The sequence below is a fragment of the Schistocerca gregaria genome, chromosome 3 (genome assembly GCF_023897955.1).
Source record: "Schistocerca gregaria isolate iqSchGreg1 chromosome 3, iqSchGreg1.2, whole genome shotgun sequence".
Classification (NCBI taxonomy): domain Eukaryota; kingdom Metazoa; phylum Arthropoda; class Insecta; order Orthoptera; family Acrididae; genus Schistocerca; species Schistocerca gregaria.
The window spans coordinates 343552524-343568002 of record NC_064922.1 but is presented as its reverse complement, the minus strand read 5'-3'; the positions used below and the strand labels follow the sequence as shown (position 1 = coordinate 343568002).

Genomic DNA, 15479 nt, shown 5'->3' with positions numbered 1-15479 from the left:
CTTCCATAAATTATGTTCCCATCACCGTATTCTTTTAACAAATTTTTGCAGGGACTTTCATAATTTCATATATTGCCCTTTCACATTCTGTTTGCATAACATCTCTTGTTGTTGTTGTTGTTGTTGTTGTTGTGAGGTGTGTAATTGAACTATATATGTTTGTAGATTGTGATGCAGAACATATGTGTGTAAAAACAGAAATTTGCTTGCCAGAAATTCATTTTACTATTACCAAATTCAATGCTGATTTTTGTAACAAGTATAGTTCATTTCATTTCATTTCAATTCATTCATTCATTCATTAAGTTCCATAGCTCCCATTAAGAAAGAAAACCTTCAAGGATGTGAAGTGAATCAAGAGAGACAAATATCAGGTACATTATCTGTACATTGTAAGAATAAAATGTTACTATCCATGGTCCAGAGTCTTACGTTAAACTGGAAGTTCCCCTGTAACTAGATACCCATTTCAAAGGTTGGAGGAAGGCAAGGGTATATAACCTCCAGCATAACAATGCATCATTCAGCTTTGCTTTACTTATATACTGGCTAGTGCTATTTGTGATCAGTGCAGCTAATTGTATCATAATAAATTAGAAGTAAAGCCCCTAGCACCTACTCTTCGGGAGTGGGAGGAGTCTGGTACTTCTCACTTGTATTGAATAGCTGCTGTTTGTGTTTGCTATTGGTAACTTGATATTTACTTGATTATGTTTATTTTTTTCAAAGTAAATGCTTACTTACATTTGTAACAGAGGCTTTTGTATAATACACTACTAGTAGTCGCACAGTTTTATTATGTGAACACTGTTACTTGCCTTATAGTGATTTTTCAATTCTTGAATCTAAGTAATCAGATGTATGTTTTTAATTTTCTTTTGAATTGTTAAAGATTTGTAATTTCTAGTTTCATTAGGGAAGAGCTTGTTGAATACCTTTGCAACAAAGTACACTTCACTTGAACTAATCTCACGACTTGTGAAATTTGCTAGGCCATTGTCAGTATTACATTAACCATAAATCATGTCCATCTTCTTCTTTCTTCATATACATCTACTCACCTTCTGTTTTCTTCATGGTTCTTGAGAATCTAGATACTTATTTAATGCAACTGTACTCACCTAAGGCCAGATTGTCTTCAACATATTGTAACAAGTTGTGGAGTGGAAATTGCGATAGCAGACTGAGTAGTCATTATTTTTCTATCTGAGGTGCTGTGACCAAAACTTCTTTCATGTTGTAAATAACATTTTGCTCCAAATTCTGGATTATCTCTAAATTGTGTGTTTTAAACATTTACTTCTCCACAGACAACCAAAAGGCCACTGACAGCAGGGACCTTGTTCAAAAACTCCATGATTGCTTTAGTGAAGACTCTGAAGAGCAAGGAACCATTCTATGTCCGATGCATTAAGCCAAATGATGTGAAATCTGCTAGTGTATTTGACTCTGAGCGAGTGGAACACCAAGTGCGATACCTCGGGCTCTTGGAAAATTGCAGAGTGCGCAGAGCAGGATTCGCGCATCGCCAGAGTTACACAAAGTTTCTTAAACGGTAATATCTCACTTTGGATTTCTTAAAGAAGAAGATAAAGGAATCTTCATTTCTTTTTAAGTAATTTGCCAGGCAGAGTTTAGTTGTCTGATGACCCAGAAACATTTCAGTTCCAAAGCAGATTTTATGCTCTATGTTTTCAGTAATGCAAAAATAATCTCTTGAATGTGTAGTGTAGTAAGTTGTCTTCACCTGAATGAGGTATATGTAAAATGTTGTTTACAGCAACAGTTGTAAACATTCAATGTTCAGATGTTGCTATTAGTGTTTACTATGCCAGACTGTTAGAAAGTTAGTAGCTTTTTCTCTGGACTGTAAGGCATAACAAGTTATTTTATAGGATAAAATTGTGGGAACTGTGCTGCAAATAATAAGCTGTTTAATAAAACTAACACATCACTATAATAAATGGACAGTGTGTCCTCTACCAGGTGTACTAGAATGAAAGGAGCATTAAGATACAAATGTGTCGATAGGGAACATTTGTTGTGAATGAGCCTTAATTTTTTTGTTTGGTTGGTATGACATCTGTCAAAGATATTTAGTATACTTCAAGCCATGGAACAAACATCATATGTTTTCATCATGTTAACAATGTCGAATTTTGTACCAGAAAGTAATGATTTGCGGAAAGCATTAATTTTTTGTTTTCATTTGAAAAAAAAGTGCTGCAGAGTCGCATCGAGTGCTTGTCGAGGCATATGGTGATCATGCTCTATCAGAAGCAACATGCAAAAGATGGTTTCAATGGTTCAGAAATAATGATTTTGATGTAAGAAATGAAGAACGTGGAAGACCACCAAAGAAGTTCGAAGATGCCGAATTGGAAGCAGTATTGGATGAAGATGATACTTTGAGTCAGAAGCAGATGGCAGCAATGCTAAATGTTGCACAACAATTTCTGACCGTTTGAAAGCTATGGGAAAGATCCAAAAGTGTGGAAAATGGTTGCCACATGAATTGAATGAAAGACAGATCGAAAACCGAAAAACCATTTGTCAAATTTTGCTTCAAAGACTTGAAAGAAAATAAATTTTGCATCAAATTGTTACTGGCGATGAAAAATGGATTTATTTTAAGAATACTAAACGGGAAAAATCATGGGTTAATCCGGGACAACCATCAACATCAACTGCAAAACCAAATCGATTTGGCAAGAAGACTGTGCTCTGTGTTTGGTGGGATCAGAAAGGTACGGTGTATCACGAGCTTCTAAAACCTGGTGAAACTGTAAATAGTAATTGCTACAGACAACAAATGATCAATTTGAACTATGTATTGATCGAAAAAAGACCAGAATGGGCCAGAAGACATGGCAAAGTAACTGTTTACACGACAATACGCCTACACACAAAGCAAAACTGGTTCAGAATATGATCAAAACACTTGGCTGGGAGCTGCTACCCCACCCGCCGTATTCACCAGACTTGGCCCCTTCCGACTACCATTTGTTTTCATCATTGGGACATGCATTGGCTGAGGAACACTTCAATTCCTATGAAGAGGTCGAAAATTGGGTGTTGGCGTGGTGTCCACAAATTGCCAGAAAGGTGGTCAAAATGTATAGAAAGCAATGGTCAGTACTTTGAATAAAATGTTTTTACTTCTCAATTCAAAATTAGTATTTCATTTTCACAAAAGAAAAACCCTCATTTCATACTGGTACACCTGGTAAGCTGTGTCATTTTATCATATATTTTAAAAAATATATAGTTTTTAAAAGATAACATTCTTCACTTTTGTAATCAATTTTGAACAGGTATAAGATGATATCACATTATACATGGCCTAACTTCAGAGCTGGCACTGACAAAGAGGGGACACGAATGCTCATTGATGAAAAGGGATTTTCACATGATGTCAAATATGGGCACACAAAAATATTTATTCGTTCACCCAGAACACTTTTTGCTTTGGAACAGGTATGCTCAAAAGATATGTTGTTGAAGTAGTAAGTTTTTATATCACATCCATTCTATAATGAGGTGTCTCTTCTCTCTTCAGGCAAGAAACCAGCTAATTCCGGGCATTGTTATCCTGCTTCAGAAACTGTGGCGTGGCACAATATGTAGGATTCGTTACAGGAAGATGAAAGCAGCACTGTGCATATTTAGGCACTACCGAAAGTACAAGATCAGGAGCTACATGATCCAGTTGCAGACTGCCTTCATGTATGTATATTGTTGGATTGCAAAACATGAAAATTTTGGAAGGGAAGTAAGCCTTTTGCTAACATTTCGGGGCTCATGGATGTACTAGGTGTAATTCACTATACTTTAAATTTTAGTGCTGAGGATGTATATATGTCACATCTTTTGTAACATAATACACAGGTGGGAGGAGTGCACTAGGCTTATTCTGTGTAAAATGGCATGTGTCAGAAAAAATTGAGTGGATGATGGCTTACCATACACAAATCTGAAAGTAAAAATTGAGAGTAGTTCAGATAGGAAGCCATGAATTGAAGCTACGAGTTGTCAGCAGCGTAGGGACAAAATCTGAAAAGCAAAGTGAGAGAAATGATCTAAATAAAACTTGCCACTGTGTGCAAATAGCAACAGCAGCGACCAGAAAGCTGTGGATACATCAACACTAGTGGCCAAGGAATATGTGTGCACTTTTCTCATTGCCTGCTGTTCCAGAGGATCTTGCCAAGGGACACCATGTCCAAGTTGGCTGTGGGGCAGCTGTGAAACCACACGACTCTGGATGGCCATTGCTAGCGTCCATATATAACAACAGTACTATATCCCTCCACCTTTAATAGTTCTGTAGGATCAGAAATAACCATAGTTGAATTTCACCCACAGGGGCAATGGTGGGCATTGCATGGGCAGACCAATGTCATCTCAGTTTGCGGGATTTATATCTCTGTAGCATCTTGTTAGTGTGCTGCCTGGACCACTGGTTGCTGCTGAGGCATTGAAACTGTCAGTGTTTGCATTAGTGAAGGAAGTGACTTAACCTCTGTGGGTGCCAGTCCTGCATTCCATCTTCAGCTGCTGCTGTTGCTAGTATTGATGGTGTGGGCGCATGTTGTAATGGCACTGTGCCAGTGTCCAGAGTGTGAACCTGGGAGTACTGGCAGGTGGTGGGGACGACTTGAAAGCGTGGTTTGCCAAAGAAGGTAGGGTTGAATGTCCCCTGCATTGATTCGATGAGTGGGGTGACTCCTGCGTATGTCACAGCCACAACTGAGTCAGTTGATGGATCAGATACTCTGGTTTGGCCATGGTGGGTAAAATTTGGCACCTTTCGTGCTTTAGAATGATACTCAGTGCCAAACCCAGCTTCTGGCCAAATGCGCAAGACCACACAGTGGCACCCTGCTGGTAATGAAAACTTGGGTTCGAGGTTCATGGGTGAAAATGCAGCGGATCCAAGAGCATACTGTCTATGCAGTATCTCAGGCGGGCTTCATCTATTGATTGGGGTGTGGTAGGAAACACTGTTAATACCCTGACAATGAACATCAATGCTGTTCTTTCCTTGTTCGTGTCTTGAAGTTTCTGATCATCTGCTTCACTTGGGAGTTCAGTGCCTGGTAGAAAGTGGCTGGTGCTGTATTTCATTACAATGGCAGAAATCTTCAAATTCTGCCAAAACAAATGGAGATCCATTGTCAGATACTATGGTTTAGTGAGCTTCCTGTACAACAAAAATGGTAGCTTGCAGTCTGGTCACTAGGCGTGTGCAGTCATAGAAAAGACTCGCACCACGTAAGGAAAATTAGAGAGCACTTCCACCACCAACAGCCACACTGCATCATGAAAAGTCGTGGCAAAGTTAATGTGCCCCCGTTCCCGAGAGTCCTCAGGCTGGGGCCACAGAGAGAAACTTTTTGCTAGAGTGACTTGGTTGCGAGTGCAAGCCTGACACATACGCACATCATGCTTAATTATGCCATCTATCCCTGGCCAATAAATGTAACACTGGGCCAAAGCTATCATTCTCGAAATTTCCTAGTGGGATTTATGTAAGAACTGAAGGATGCAACCACAAAGTGGAGATAGAAAGACGGTATACGTTCAGCATCCTCTGTAGACAACAACACTACTGTGGAACTTCATTTTCAGCAGTGGGATATGAACAATGTCTTTAGTACATAAAGCGGTCTGGATTTAGTGCTCTTTCTGCTGCCATCTTAGTGCAGCTTTTGGTTGCACATTTTTCTAAGCTTGTTTTCACACTGTTTTTTCTTGTGCAAATTTTAATAAACTTTTAGAAATGTCCCTGAAGATAAAGTTGCAAGAAGACAACCATAAGAGAAAGGAAATGACCTTAGAAATGAAATGTAAAATCATTGAAAGATGTAAACGTGGTGTGACCATTGTTGATTTAGTGCGCACATTCAATCAGTCTGCATCAACTTTTTGCTCTATCCTCAAGAAGAAGAAGAAGAAGATTAAGGAAACAGATGCTTCAAAGGGAATGACAAGAGTATCTAAACAATGGTTTTGTATTCTGGACAATATCGAAAGGTTGCTCGTTACATGGATAAATGAAAATCAATTGCAAGGTGACACTATCAACAAGAACGTCATTTGTGAGAAAGTGAGAACGATTTTCGGCGACCTTGTTAAGAAGACGCCAGGATCCTCAACAGCCAAAGAAGTGTTTAAGGAAAGCCATGGACGGTTCAAGAAGTTTATGAGAAGAACCGGCATCCTCAGTGTTTTGAGGCACGGCGAAGCAGCAGTCTCCTACATAAAGGCAGCAGAGAACTTCATCAGCAACTTCAAGATGTTCGTAGATTTTGAGAGTTATTTGCTGCAACAGGTTTTTAATTGTGATGAGATGGGTTATTCTGGAAAAAGATGCTGAAACGTACCTTTATAACAGCAGAGAAGGATGCATTGCCTTGTCACAAGCCAATGAAAGACCGTCTCATACTGCTATTCTGAACCAATGCAAGTGGCAATTTGAAAACTAAACCTCTGCTTGTTTACCATTCAAAAACTCCATGAGCCTTCAAGAAATGTAAAGTCCAGAAGAGTGGATGAAATGTGATGTGGAGGTCCAACAACAAGGCTTGGATGATACAAGATTTTTTTTTTTTTTTTTTGGTGATTGGATCAATGAAGTGTTAGGTCCTTTGGTGAAAAAATAGTTTCTTGAGATGAATCTACCACACCATGTCTTGCTTGGTATGGACAACGCTTCTGCCCATTCTCGTTGCCTACAAGACCACCTCCTTGAAGAATTTCAGTTCATCAATATCCAGTTTCTGCCTTCCAACACGGTTCAGTTACTCCAGCCTATAGACCAGCAGATTATTTCTAACTTTAAGAGGCTCTACACTACAGCACTCTTTGAGTGTTGCTTTAAGTTGACTGAAGCTACCAATCTCACTCTCAGAGAGTTTTGGAAATATCACTTTAACATTGTTGCCTGCGTCAAGATGATTGAAAAGGCATAGGAAGGGGTTACCTAGAGAACTCTCACTTCTGCTCGGAAGAAGGTTTGGGTGGAGTGCATTGTTGAATGTGACTCTGAGGCATTTATGTCAGAACCCGTGAAACGGGTAGTCAACGAGATTGTGTCTTTGGCCAAGAACTTGGGACTAGAAGTGGACAACAAAGATATCGATGAGCTTGTGGAATATCACAGCCAAGAAATAGTCACTGAAGAGCTTATGGAGTTGCAGTGTGTCTCACAGCAGGAAGTTGTGGAGAGGAGTTCTACAGAGGAGCAGTAGTAGGATGCGGCAACAGTAAAGCAGTAATCTTCTGGTGCAATAAGAGAAATGCTGAAAGAATGGGAATTGGTGGCATCATACAATCATCACCCCAATAAAGCAGTGGCTATGCGCGCTACAAATTTATTTGACAATAATTCTGTGTTGTGTTTTCACCAAGTGTTGAAGTGTCACCAGAAGCAAATTACTATAGAGAGCTTCCTAGTGAAAGAAAATTAGTTACATATTGTGAATAACAAAGTACATAATAAAGTATGTTTTTTTAATAAATGGCATGAATAAGATTGCATTTTTTCTGCATGGAACACATTATTGTATTGTACATTGTATTGTACATTAATTTATATGGATAAATTGTTTGGCTTAATGAGTGTTTTGCACTATGAGTAAGATTTTGGAACGAATTATGCTCACTGTGCAAAATTCCACTGTACGCCCTGAACAACATTAACCCTGTTTTCATAGCAAAATAATTTGAAAAATAATCAGTTCTTGTCCTTTTGGAGACACTATAGAAACCACATTGCAATGCTGACCCGACTCTATACAGAGGGGATGACAGATAGTAGCCAATGCTAGTTTGTGAGTGGTGATTGGAAAATCTTGCGAGATGTGTCACACAGTCTCATCTAGGACAAAACACACTGCTTCCATATGTTCAAACTCAATGTTGCTGCCATTGGGGAACTGTGATAATATCTAGACATTTTAATTCTGTGCATTGGGTAAAAAAATTAATGTCATAATGATAATTGCACAAGATTAGAGCCCAGTGTTGCAAACACTGTGTTGTTTTGTCTTGAAGTTGAGAACATGGAACAAAAAGAGAAATGAGGGATTTGTAGTCTGCAAGTAACTGAAACTTACTCCCATACAGGAAATAGTGGAATTTTTTAACACCATGCACCAATGCCTCCTCCTCAATTTGTGAATAATTTTGCTGCACCTGCAAAACTGTTTCCGAAACAAAAGCTATCACTTGCTCTATATCATAGGCTTTCTTTTGCAAGAGGATGGTCCCAATCCCATATTGTCAATTGCAAGGTTCAGGAACTTAACCTGGTGTGAACATTGCTAACACGGAGCTGATCTTAGGTGTGTTTTCAACTGCAAGTATGCTTTGTGATACTTAGGACACTAACAAACAGAACGCCTTTGTTACTGAAATGGCTCAGTGAAAGTGTGAGGTGAGCTTCCTTTGGGATAAATTTTGTGTAGTAGTTCACTTCCCCCAGAAAAGATTGCAATCCCTGTGGATTTTTCGACAGCTTTTCAGCTGCATCAATGTGGTTTGTTGCGTAATTCCTTTGCACTTAATATTTGCCGCAAATACTGCATGATTGTTGCAAAGAACTTTCATTTCCCCAGATTTCAACAGAGCCCATTCTCCAGTAGCAGCTGAAATAGTGATAGTAAGTTTTGCTTGTGTTGTTTCTTGGTAACACCCATCACCCAAATGTCATCCAGACAATTTACACACTACAGAATACAGAGTTAGTTCATTGCTCTATGTATCTTTGGAAAAATTTATGGCACTGATGTGGCTCGGAAAAGCAACCCCTTGTATTGATACATTCCAAAATGTGTATTTATTACCAGGATTTTCTGCGTGTCTGTGTCTGGAAGTAACTGCAAGTATGCGTAACTTAAAATTAATCTCCAAACCCCCCCCCCCCCCCCCAAAAAAAAGGGGGACTGGATGTATGTCAATCTCACTTTGTGCATTAATTGTGACCTGAGGGACCTATTTACTTCTTAATGATGACCCCTTTTGCTCCTAAACAACGACCATGGTAAGCACATGCTGACTAGCTGAGATCATTGCAATTACCCCCAATTCCTGTAACCTCTCAAACGTGCTCTTTACTTTGTCATGCAGTGCAAACGGAACTGGCCTTGCACGACACAGTTTAGGCACGGTTGACTGCTAGAGAAATATTCATTTCAAACTCTTGGCCCTACTCAGCATTGATTGGATAAGTGCCTATAATTCTCTAATAATGATTCTAAATCCTATAACGGTACTGAACTGGATCCCAGGTTCAGCTCATCTGATACTTGGAAACCAAATGTGGCGAACACATTTCAACCAAAAATATTTACAGCTGACTATGAATTTAAGGCCAACGAGACTCCACTTTCTTCTGTTTTGTGCATACAGTAATTTGCTCTCACAAAGGTATCTTTTGCCGGCTATATGAAATCACCTGCTGCTGCAGTGGCTGAGGTGGGGGAGCCCAGAGACTGATAGGTGTCCTGTTAAATCAGAGAAACTACTGCCCCAGTGCCCACCTGAAATTGTGTGTAATACCATTGATCGCCAACTAAATCAGGAGTATTAGGCATTTGGCTGGGTTCTGTTGAGACTGAAGTTAAAGTGAACACCCACACTTCGTCAAGTTCTGCTGCCCACGGTGTAGTGGAGAACATAGTACGTCAGCCTGCAGTGCTGTTTCCTGTCCTGGCAGACTGCTTCCAAGTGCCTTGTTTCTGACGGGTGTAGCATATGATGAAAAAATTTGGACATTGGTGATGTTCGTGGCGCATACAGCAGTCTGAACACAAAATGAGCATCAGTGAGGATGAATTTGACCCTGAGGGGGATCATTTCTTGATGTCTAAGGAGCAGGGTCTATGCTGAGAAGCCTGGCTAGGTTTCATCTGTTTTCTAAGTTTGTTGAAATCTACTTGGGAGCAAGAAAAGTTTCCTTGTACAGGATTCACACCCTGAATGTCAACTAGGGACTAATTTGTTGATAAGGGGTGGAGAGCTAAGCTGTTTTCCGGCTGTAGGAAAACACTTTTTGAGCTGGTGCCAGCATCTCAAACATTTTGTCAATATTTGCAATTGTACTTAACTGGAGTTAGGATGATTCCAAACCTCTAATCTGGTGCTAATCTGACAGCCACATCTATAAGACTCACCACTATGCCCCACAGGTCCTCAACTCACAGGCTGCATCCACATGTTTTGAATCAGTAGTGCATTCTGCTTAATCAACTCTTGCAGCCACATCTATTTCTACTGTTTTTGCTGTGGTGGTTTTTGATGCTACCAAAGCTCCAAAAACTGTTGCTCCATCAACATAAACTTATTCGCATGCAAGAGTCAGCCTCGTCACCATTTTTGTAATGCACATATTGGATGACGGAGTATCGTTAGAGGTATCCTCTCAAAAATAGTAAGTGGGCAAAAAGACCTAGTGGATGGCAGCTAACAATATACAAATCTTAAAGGACAAACAGAGAGGGATTCACACATCAGGCCAAAAGAATTGTCAACAGCAAACGAACAATACCTAAACAGCAAACAGAGTTAAATAACCTAGAACAAGCCATGTCGCTGTGTGCAAATAGTAACATTGGTAACCGGAAAGCCTTAGATACATCAACACAACTGGCTGAGGAAAACGTGCACTCCCGTCATTGCTAATGCTGCCAGACGGTCTTGCCAATAGACACTGTATTCATGCCACTCACGTTGTGGCCAGGCAACATTACAACTCTGGACGGACAACGATGGTGCATTCGTCTGAATCAGGTCACAGTGCTAAAATAAGTTCTTCACTTCCAATTTATTTAGGCACCACTAAATTTGTGTTTTACATTAACAAGTTCCAGGAGTCATTATTTTGTGTATCATAAATACGCTGCTCATGGTTTGAGGGCATAACAAATTACTTTTTATTTGGGATTGAGGTGTGTGAGAAAAGTAATGGGACTGATCTGTTATCTACCAAAGTTTTTATTTATTTATTTTTTCAAACAACAATATTGTCCCTTCAAAGTAGTTCCCTTCGGCAGCTATACACCAGCTGAGTCATTGTTCTCAGTCTTGGTAGCAGCGCTGAGAGACTTCAACTGGTAGGGTCTTTAACATGTCCCTCACATTCTTTTGAACATTCGCCAGAGTCTAAAAATAATGAGATTTAAGACATTTCTCAATTATGGAAAAAGAAAAAAGTCGCAAGGACTCAGACCAGGTGTATTGGAGGGGGGAGGGGGGGGGGCTGTGGAACAACAGGAATGCCTTTTAAGGTAAAAAATTCTATGATGGAAGAGGCCATGTGACATAGGGCATTTTCATGATGCAGCATCCACATGTCTGCAAAGTCCAGTCTCGCTCAATTCACCATTTTCGTGAGCCTTTCCAGGACATCTTTGTAAAATGCTTGGTCGACATTTTGTCTTGGAGGAACAAATTATCTTTGCACAATACCCCTACTATCAAAAAAGTGAATCAGTATTTTTTTTATCTTCAATTTTCTCATTCCATTTTCCTCTGGTTGAGGAGTTTTCTCAGTGTGCCATTCCTCACTTTGCCTCTTTGTGTCAGGAATGCACTCAAAAGTTCAGAATTTATCTCCTATGGTCCCATGACTGAACCATTCATGGTCATGGATAATCCTCTCAAGATGATCAACACAAGCATTTCTTCGATTGTCGTTCTGCCCAGTTGTGAGGTTTTTCGGCATCATTTTGGCACAAACCTTATGCTTGTGGAAAACTTTGATCAAAATTTGATGTATAGTGAAAGTGTTTAAGTGTAACCTCCCATCATCCTTATTATTAAATGCTGATCTGATCTGATCTGATAAGAGTGCGCGCACGCGCGCACACACACACACACACACACACACACACACACACACACACACACACATTGAACATTTTTTTCGGTTTTTGTAGTTGAAGGTCTCCCTGAGTGAGGTTTGTCTTCAAACTGTTCTTGGCCTTCCATAAATGATTTGTGGCGTGAAAAACTTGTAATCTTGATAAGGAGTGTTCTTCATAGGCCTGTTTCAACTTTTCGAAGGCCACACTCGCATATTCCCCAAGTTTAACACAAAACTTGAGGCATAACATTGGTGTATAAATGCCACTGTTCTGTTTTTGTAACACACAACAAAAACAAAACTTCAGTGATGGTAGTCTCAAAAATAATGTGATGGCTGTATGGAGCAAATTCTTGGACTGAGCATCTGGAAGGTATCAACACACTGGTCTACTCAAGTAGAACAACACAGTGTTGCCAGATTGGTCACAGTGTTGTCAGTCTCATTACTCTTCTCACACACCTCGTATTGTTGAAGGTTTTTTTCATTTTGCCATTTTGTGTTACTGTACCAGTCCTTCCTCTGTTCATTCATGTGTAAAAATATGTAAATGTGTAATTCCGGTAACAGAGCTATTAGACATCACTTGCCGAACGTAATAATTGAACCCATCAGTAATGATTTGGAACTAGATGATCTTGTGGACAGAAACAACAAATTTTCAGAAGACTGTGATTATTTCCATGATCTTGAAGAGTGAATACTGTGCTGCAAGTAGAAAAACTTGAACAGATTACAAAGAACCTGTTGTTGTTGTTGTTGTTGTTGTTGTTGTTGTGGTCTTCAGTCCTGAGACTGGTTTGATGCAGCTCTCCATGCTACTCTATCCTGTGCAAGCTTCTTCATCTCCCAGTACCTACTGCAACCCACATCCTTCTGAATCTGCTTAGTGTATTCATCTCTTGGTCTCCCTCTACGATTTTTACCCTCCACGCTGCCCTCCAATACTAAATTGGTGATCCCTCGATGTCTCAGAACATGTCTTACCAACCGGTCCTTTCTTCTAGTCAAGTTGTGCCACAAGCTCCTCTTCTCCCCAATTCTATTCAATACCTCCTCATTAGTTATGTGATCTACCCATCTAATCTTCAGCATTCTTCTGTAGCACCACATTTCGAAAGCTTCTATTCTCTTCTTGTCTAATCTATTTATCGTCCACATTTCACTTCCATACATGGCTACACTCCATACAAATAATTTCAGAAAAGACTTCCTGACACTTAAATCTATACTCAATGTTAACAAATTTCTCTTCTACAGAAAAGCTTTGCTTGCCATTGCCAGTCTACATTTTATGTCCTTTCTACTTCGACCATCATCAGTTATTTTGCTCCCCAAATAGCAAAACTCCCTTACTACTTTAAGTGACTCATTTCCTAATCTAATTCCCTCAGCATCAACCGATTTAATTCGACTACATTCCATTATCGTCGTTTTACTTTTGTTGATGTTCATCTTATACCCTCCCTTCAAGACACTGCCCATTCCGTTCAACTGCTCTTCCAAGTCCTTTGCTGTCTCTGACAGAATTACAATGTCATCGGCGAACCTCAAGTTTTTATTTCTTCTCCATGGATTTTAATACCTACTCCGAACTTTTCTTTTGTTTCCTTTATTGCTTGCTCAATATACAGATTGAATAACATCGGGGATAGGCTACAACCCTGTCTCACACCCTTCCCAACCACTGCTTCCCTTTCATGTCCCTCGACTCCTATAACTGCCATCTGGTTTCTATACAAATTGTAAATAGCCTTTCGCTCTCTGTATTTTACCCCTGCCACCTTCAGTATTTGAAAAAGAGTATTCCAATCAACATTGTCAAAAGCTTTCTCTAAGTCAACAAATGCTAGAAACGTAGGTTTGCCTTTCCTTAATCTTTCTTCTAAGATAAGCCGTAGGGTCAGTATTGCCTCACGTGTTCCAACATTTCTATGGAATCCAAACTGATCATCCCCGAGGTTGGCTTCTATCAGTTTTTCCATTTGTCTGTAAAGAATCCGCGTTGGTATTTTGCAGCTGTGACTTATTAAATTGATAGTCGGTAATTTTCACATCTGTCAACACGTGCTTTCTTTGGGATTGGGATTATTATATTCTTTTTGAAGTCTGAGGGTATTCCGCCTGTCTCATACATCTTGCTCACCAGATGGTAGAGTTTTGTCAGGACCGGCTCTCCCAAGGGTGTCAGTAGTTCTAATGGAATGTTGTCTACTCCAGGGGCCTTGTTTCGACTCAGGTCTTTCAGTGCTCTGTCAAACTCTTCACGCAATATCATATCTCCCATTTCATCTTCATCTACATCCTCTTCCATTTCCATAATATTGTCCCCAAGTACATCGCCCTTGTATAGGCCCTCTATATACTCCTTCCACCTGTCTGCTTTCCCTTCTTTGCTTAGAACTGGGTTTACATCAAAGCTCCTGATATTCATGCAAGCGGTTCTCCTTTCTCCAAAGGTCTCTTTAATTTCCCTGTAGGCAGTATCAATCTTACCCCTAGTGAGATATACCAAGCGAGGTGGCGCCGTGGTTAGCACACTGGACTCGCATTCGGGAGGACGACGGTTCAATCCTGTCTCCGGCCATCCTGATTTAGGTTTTCCGTGATTTCCCTAAATCGTTTCAGGCAAATGCCGGGATGGTACCTTAGAAAGGGCACGGCCGATTTCCTTCCAAATCGTTCCCTAACCCGAGCTTGCGCTCCGTCTCTAATGACCTCGTTGTCGACAGGACGTTAAACACTAACCACCACCACCACCACCACCACCACCACCTAGTGAGATAAGCCTCTACATCCTTACATTTGTCCTCTAGCCGTCCCTGCTTAGCCAATTTGCACTTCCTGTCGATATCATTTTTGAGACGTTTGTATTCCTTTTTGCCTACTTCATTTATTGCATTTTTATATTTTCTCCTTTCATCAGTTAAATTCAATATTTCTTCTGTTACCCAAGGGTTTCTACTAGCCCTCATCTTTATACCTATTTGATCCTCTGGTGCCTTCACTATTTCATCCCTCAAAGCTACCCATTCTTCTTCTACTGTATTTCTTTTCTTCATTCCTGTCAATTGTTCCCTTATCTTCTCCCTGAAACTCTGTACAATCTCTGGTTCTTTTAGTTTATCCAGGTCCCATCTTCTTAAATTCCCACCTTTTTGCAGTTTATTCAGTTTTAATCTACAGTTCATAACCGGTAGATTGTGGTCAGAGTCCACATCTGCCCCTGGAAATGTCTTACCATTTAAAACCTGGTTCCTAAATCTGTGTCTTACCATTATATAATCTATCTGATACCTTTTAGTGTCTCCAGTGTTCTTCCATCTATGCAACCTTATTTCATGATTCTTAAACCAAGTATTAGCTATGATTAAGTTATGCTCTGTGCGAAATTCTACCAGGCGGCCTCCTCTTTCATTTCTTTGCCCCAATCCATATTTACCTACTTTGTTTCCTTCTCTCCCTTTTCCTACTGACGAATTCCAGTCACCCATGACTATTAAATTTTCATCTCCCTTCACTACCTGAATAATTTATTTTATCTCATCATACATTTCATCCATTTCTTCGTCATCTGCAGAGCTAGTTGGCATATTAACTTGTACTACTG

At 39.9% G+C, this 15479-nt stretch overlaps 1 protein-coding gene across 2 annotated transcripts in view; it reads left to right on the top strand.

Annotated features, from left to right (window-relative positions):
- The window catches only part of LOC126354822 (unconventional myosin ID), a 140925-nt gene that overhangs the window by 68806 nt on the left and 56640 nt on the right, over nt 1–15479 (top strand). For both annotated transcript variants that reach the window (XM_050004764.1, XM_050004765.1), the window contains exons 11-13: nt 1311–1555; nt 3315–3477; nt 3560–3726. In XM_050004764.1, the coding sequence (XP_049860721.1) occupies nt 1311–1555; nt 3315–3477; nt 3560–3726 (575 nt within the window). The remainder of the gene's footprint in view (nt 1–1310; nt 1556–3314; nt 3478–3559; nt 3727–15479) is intronic.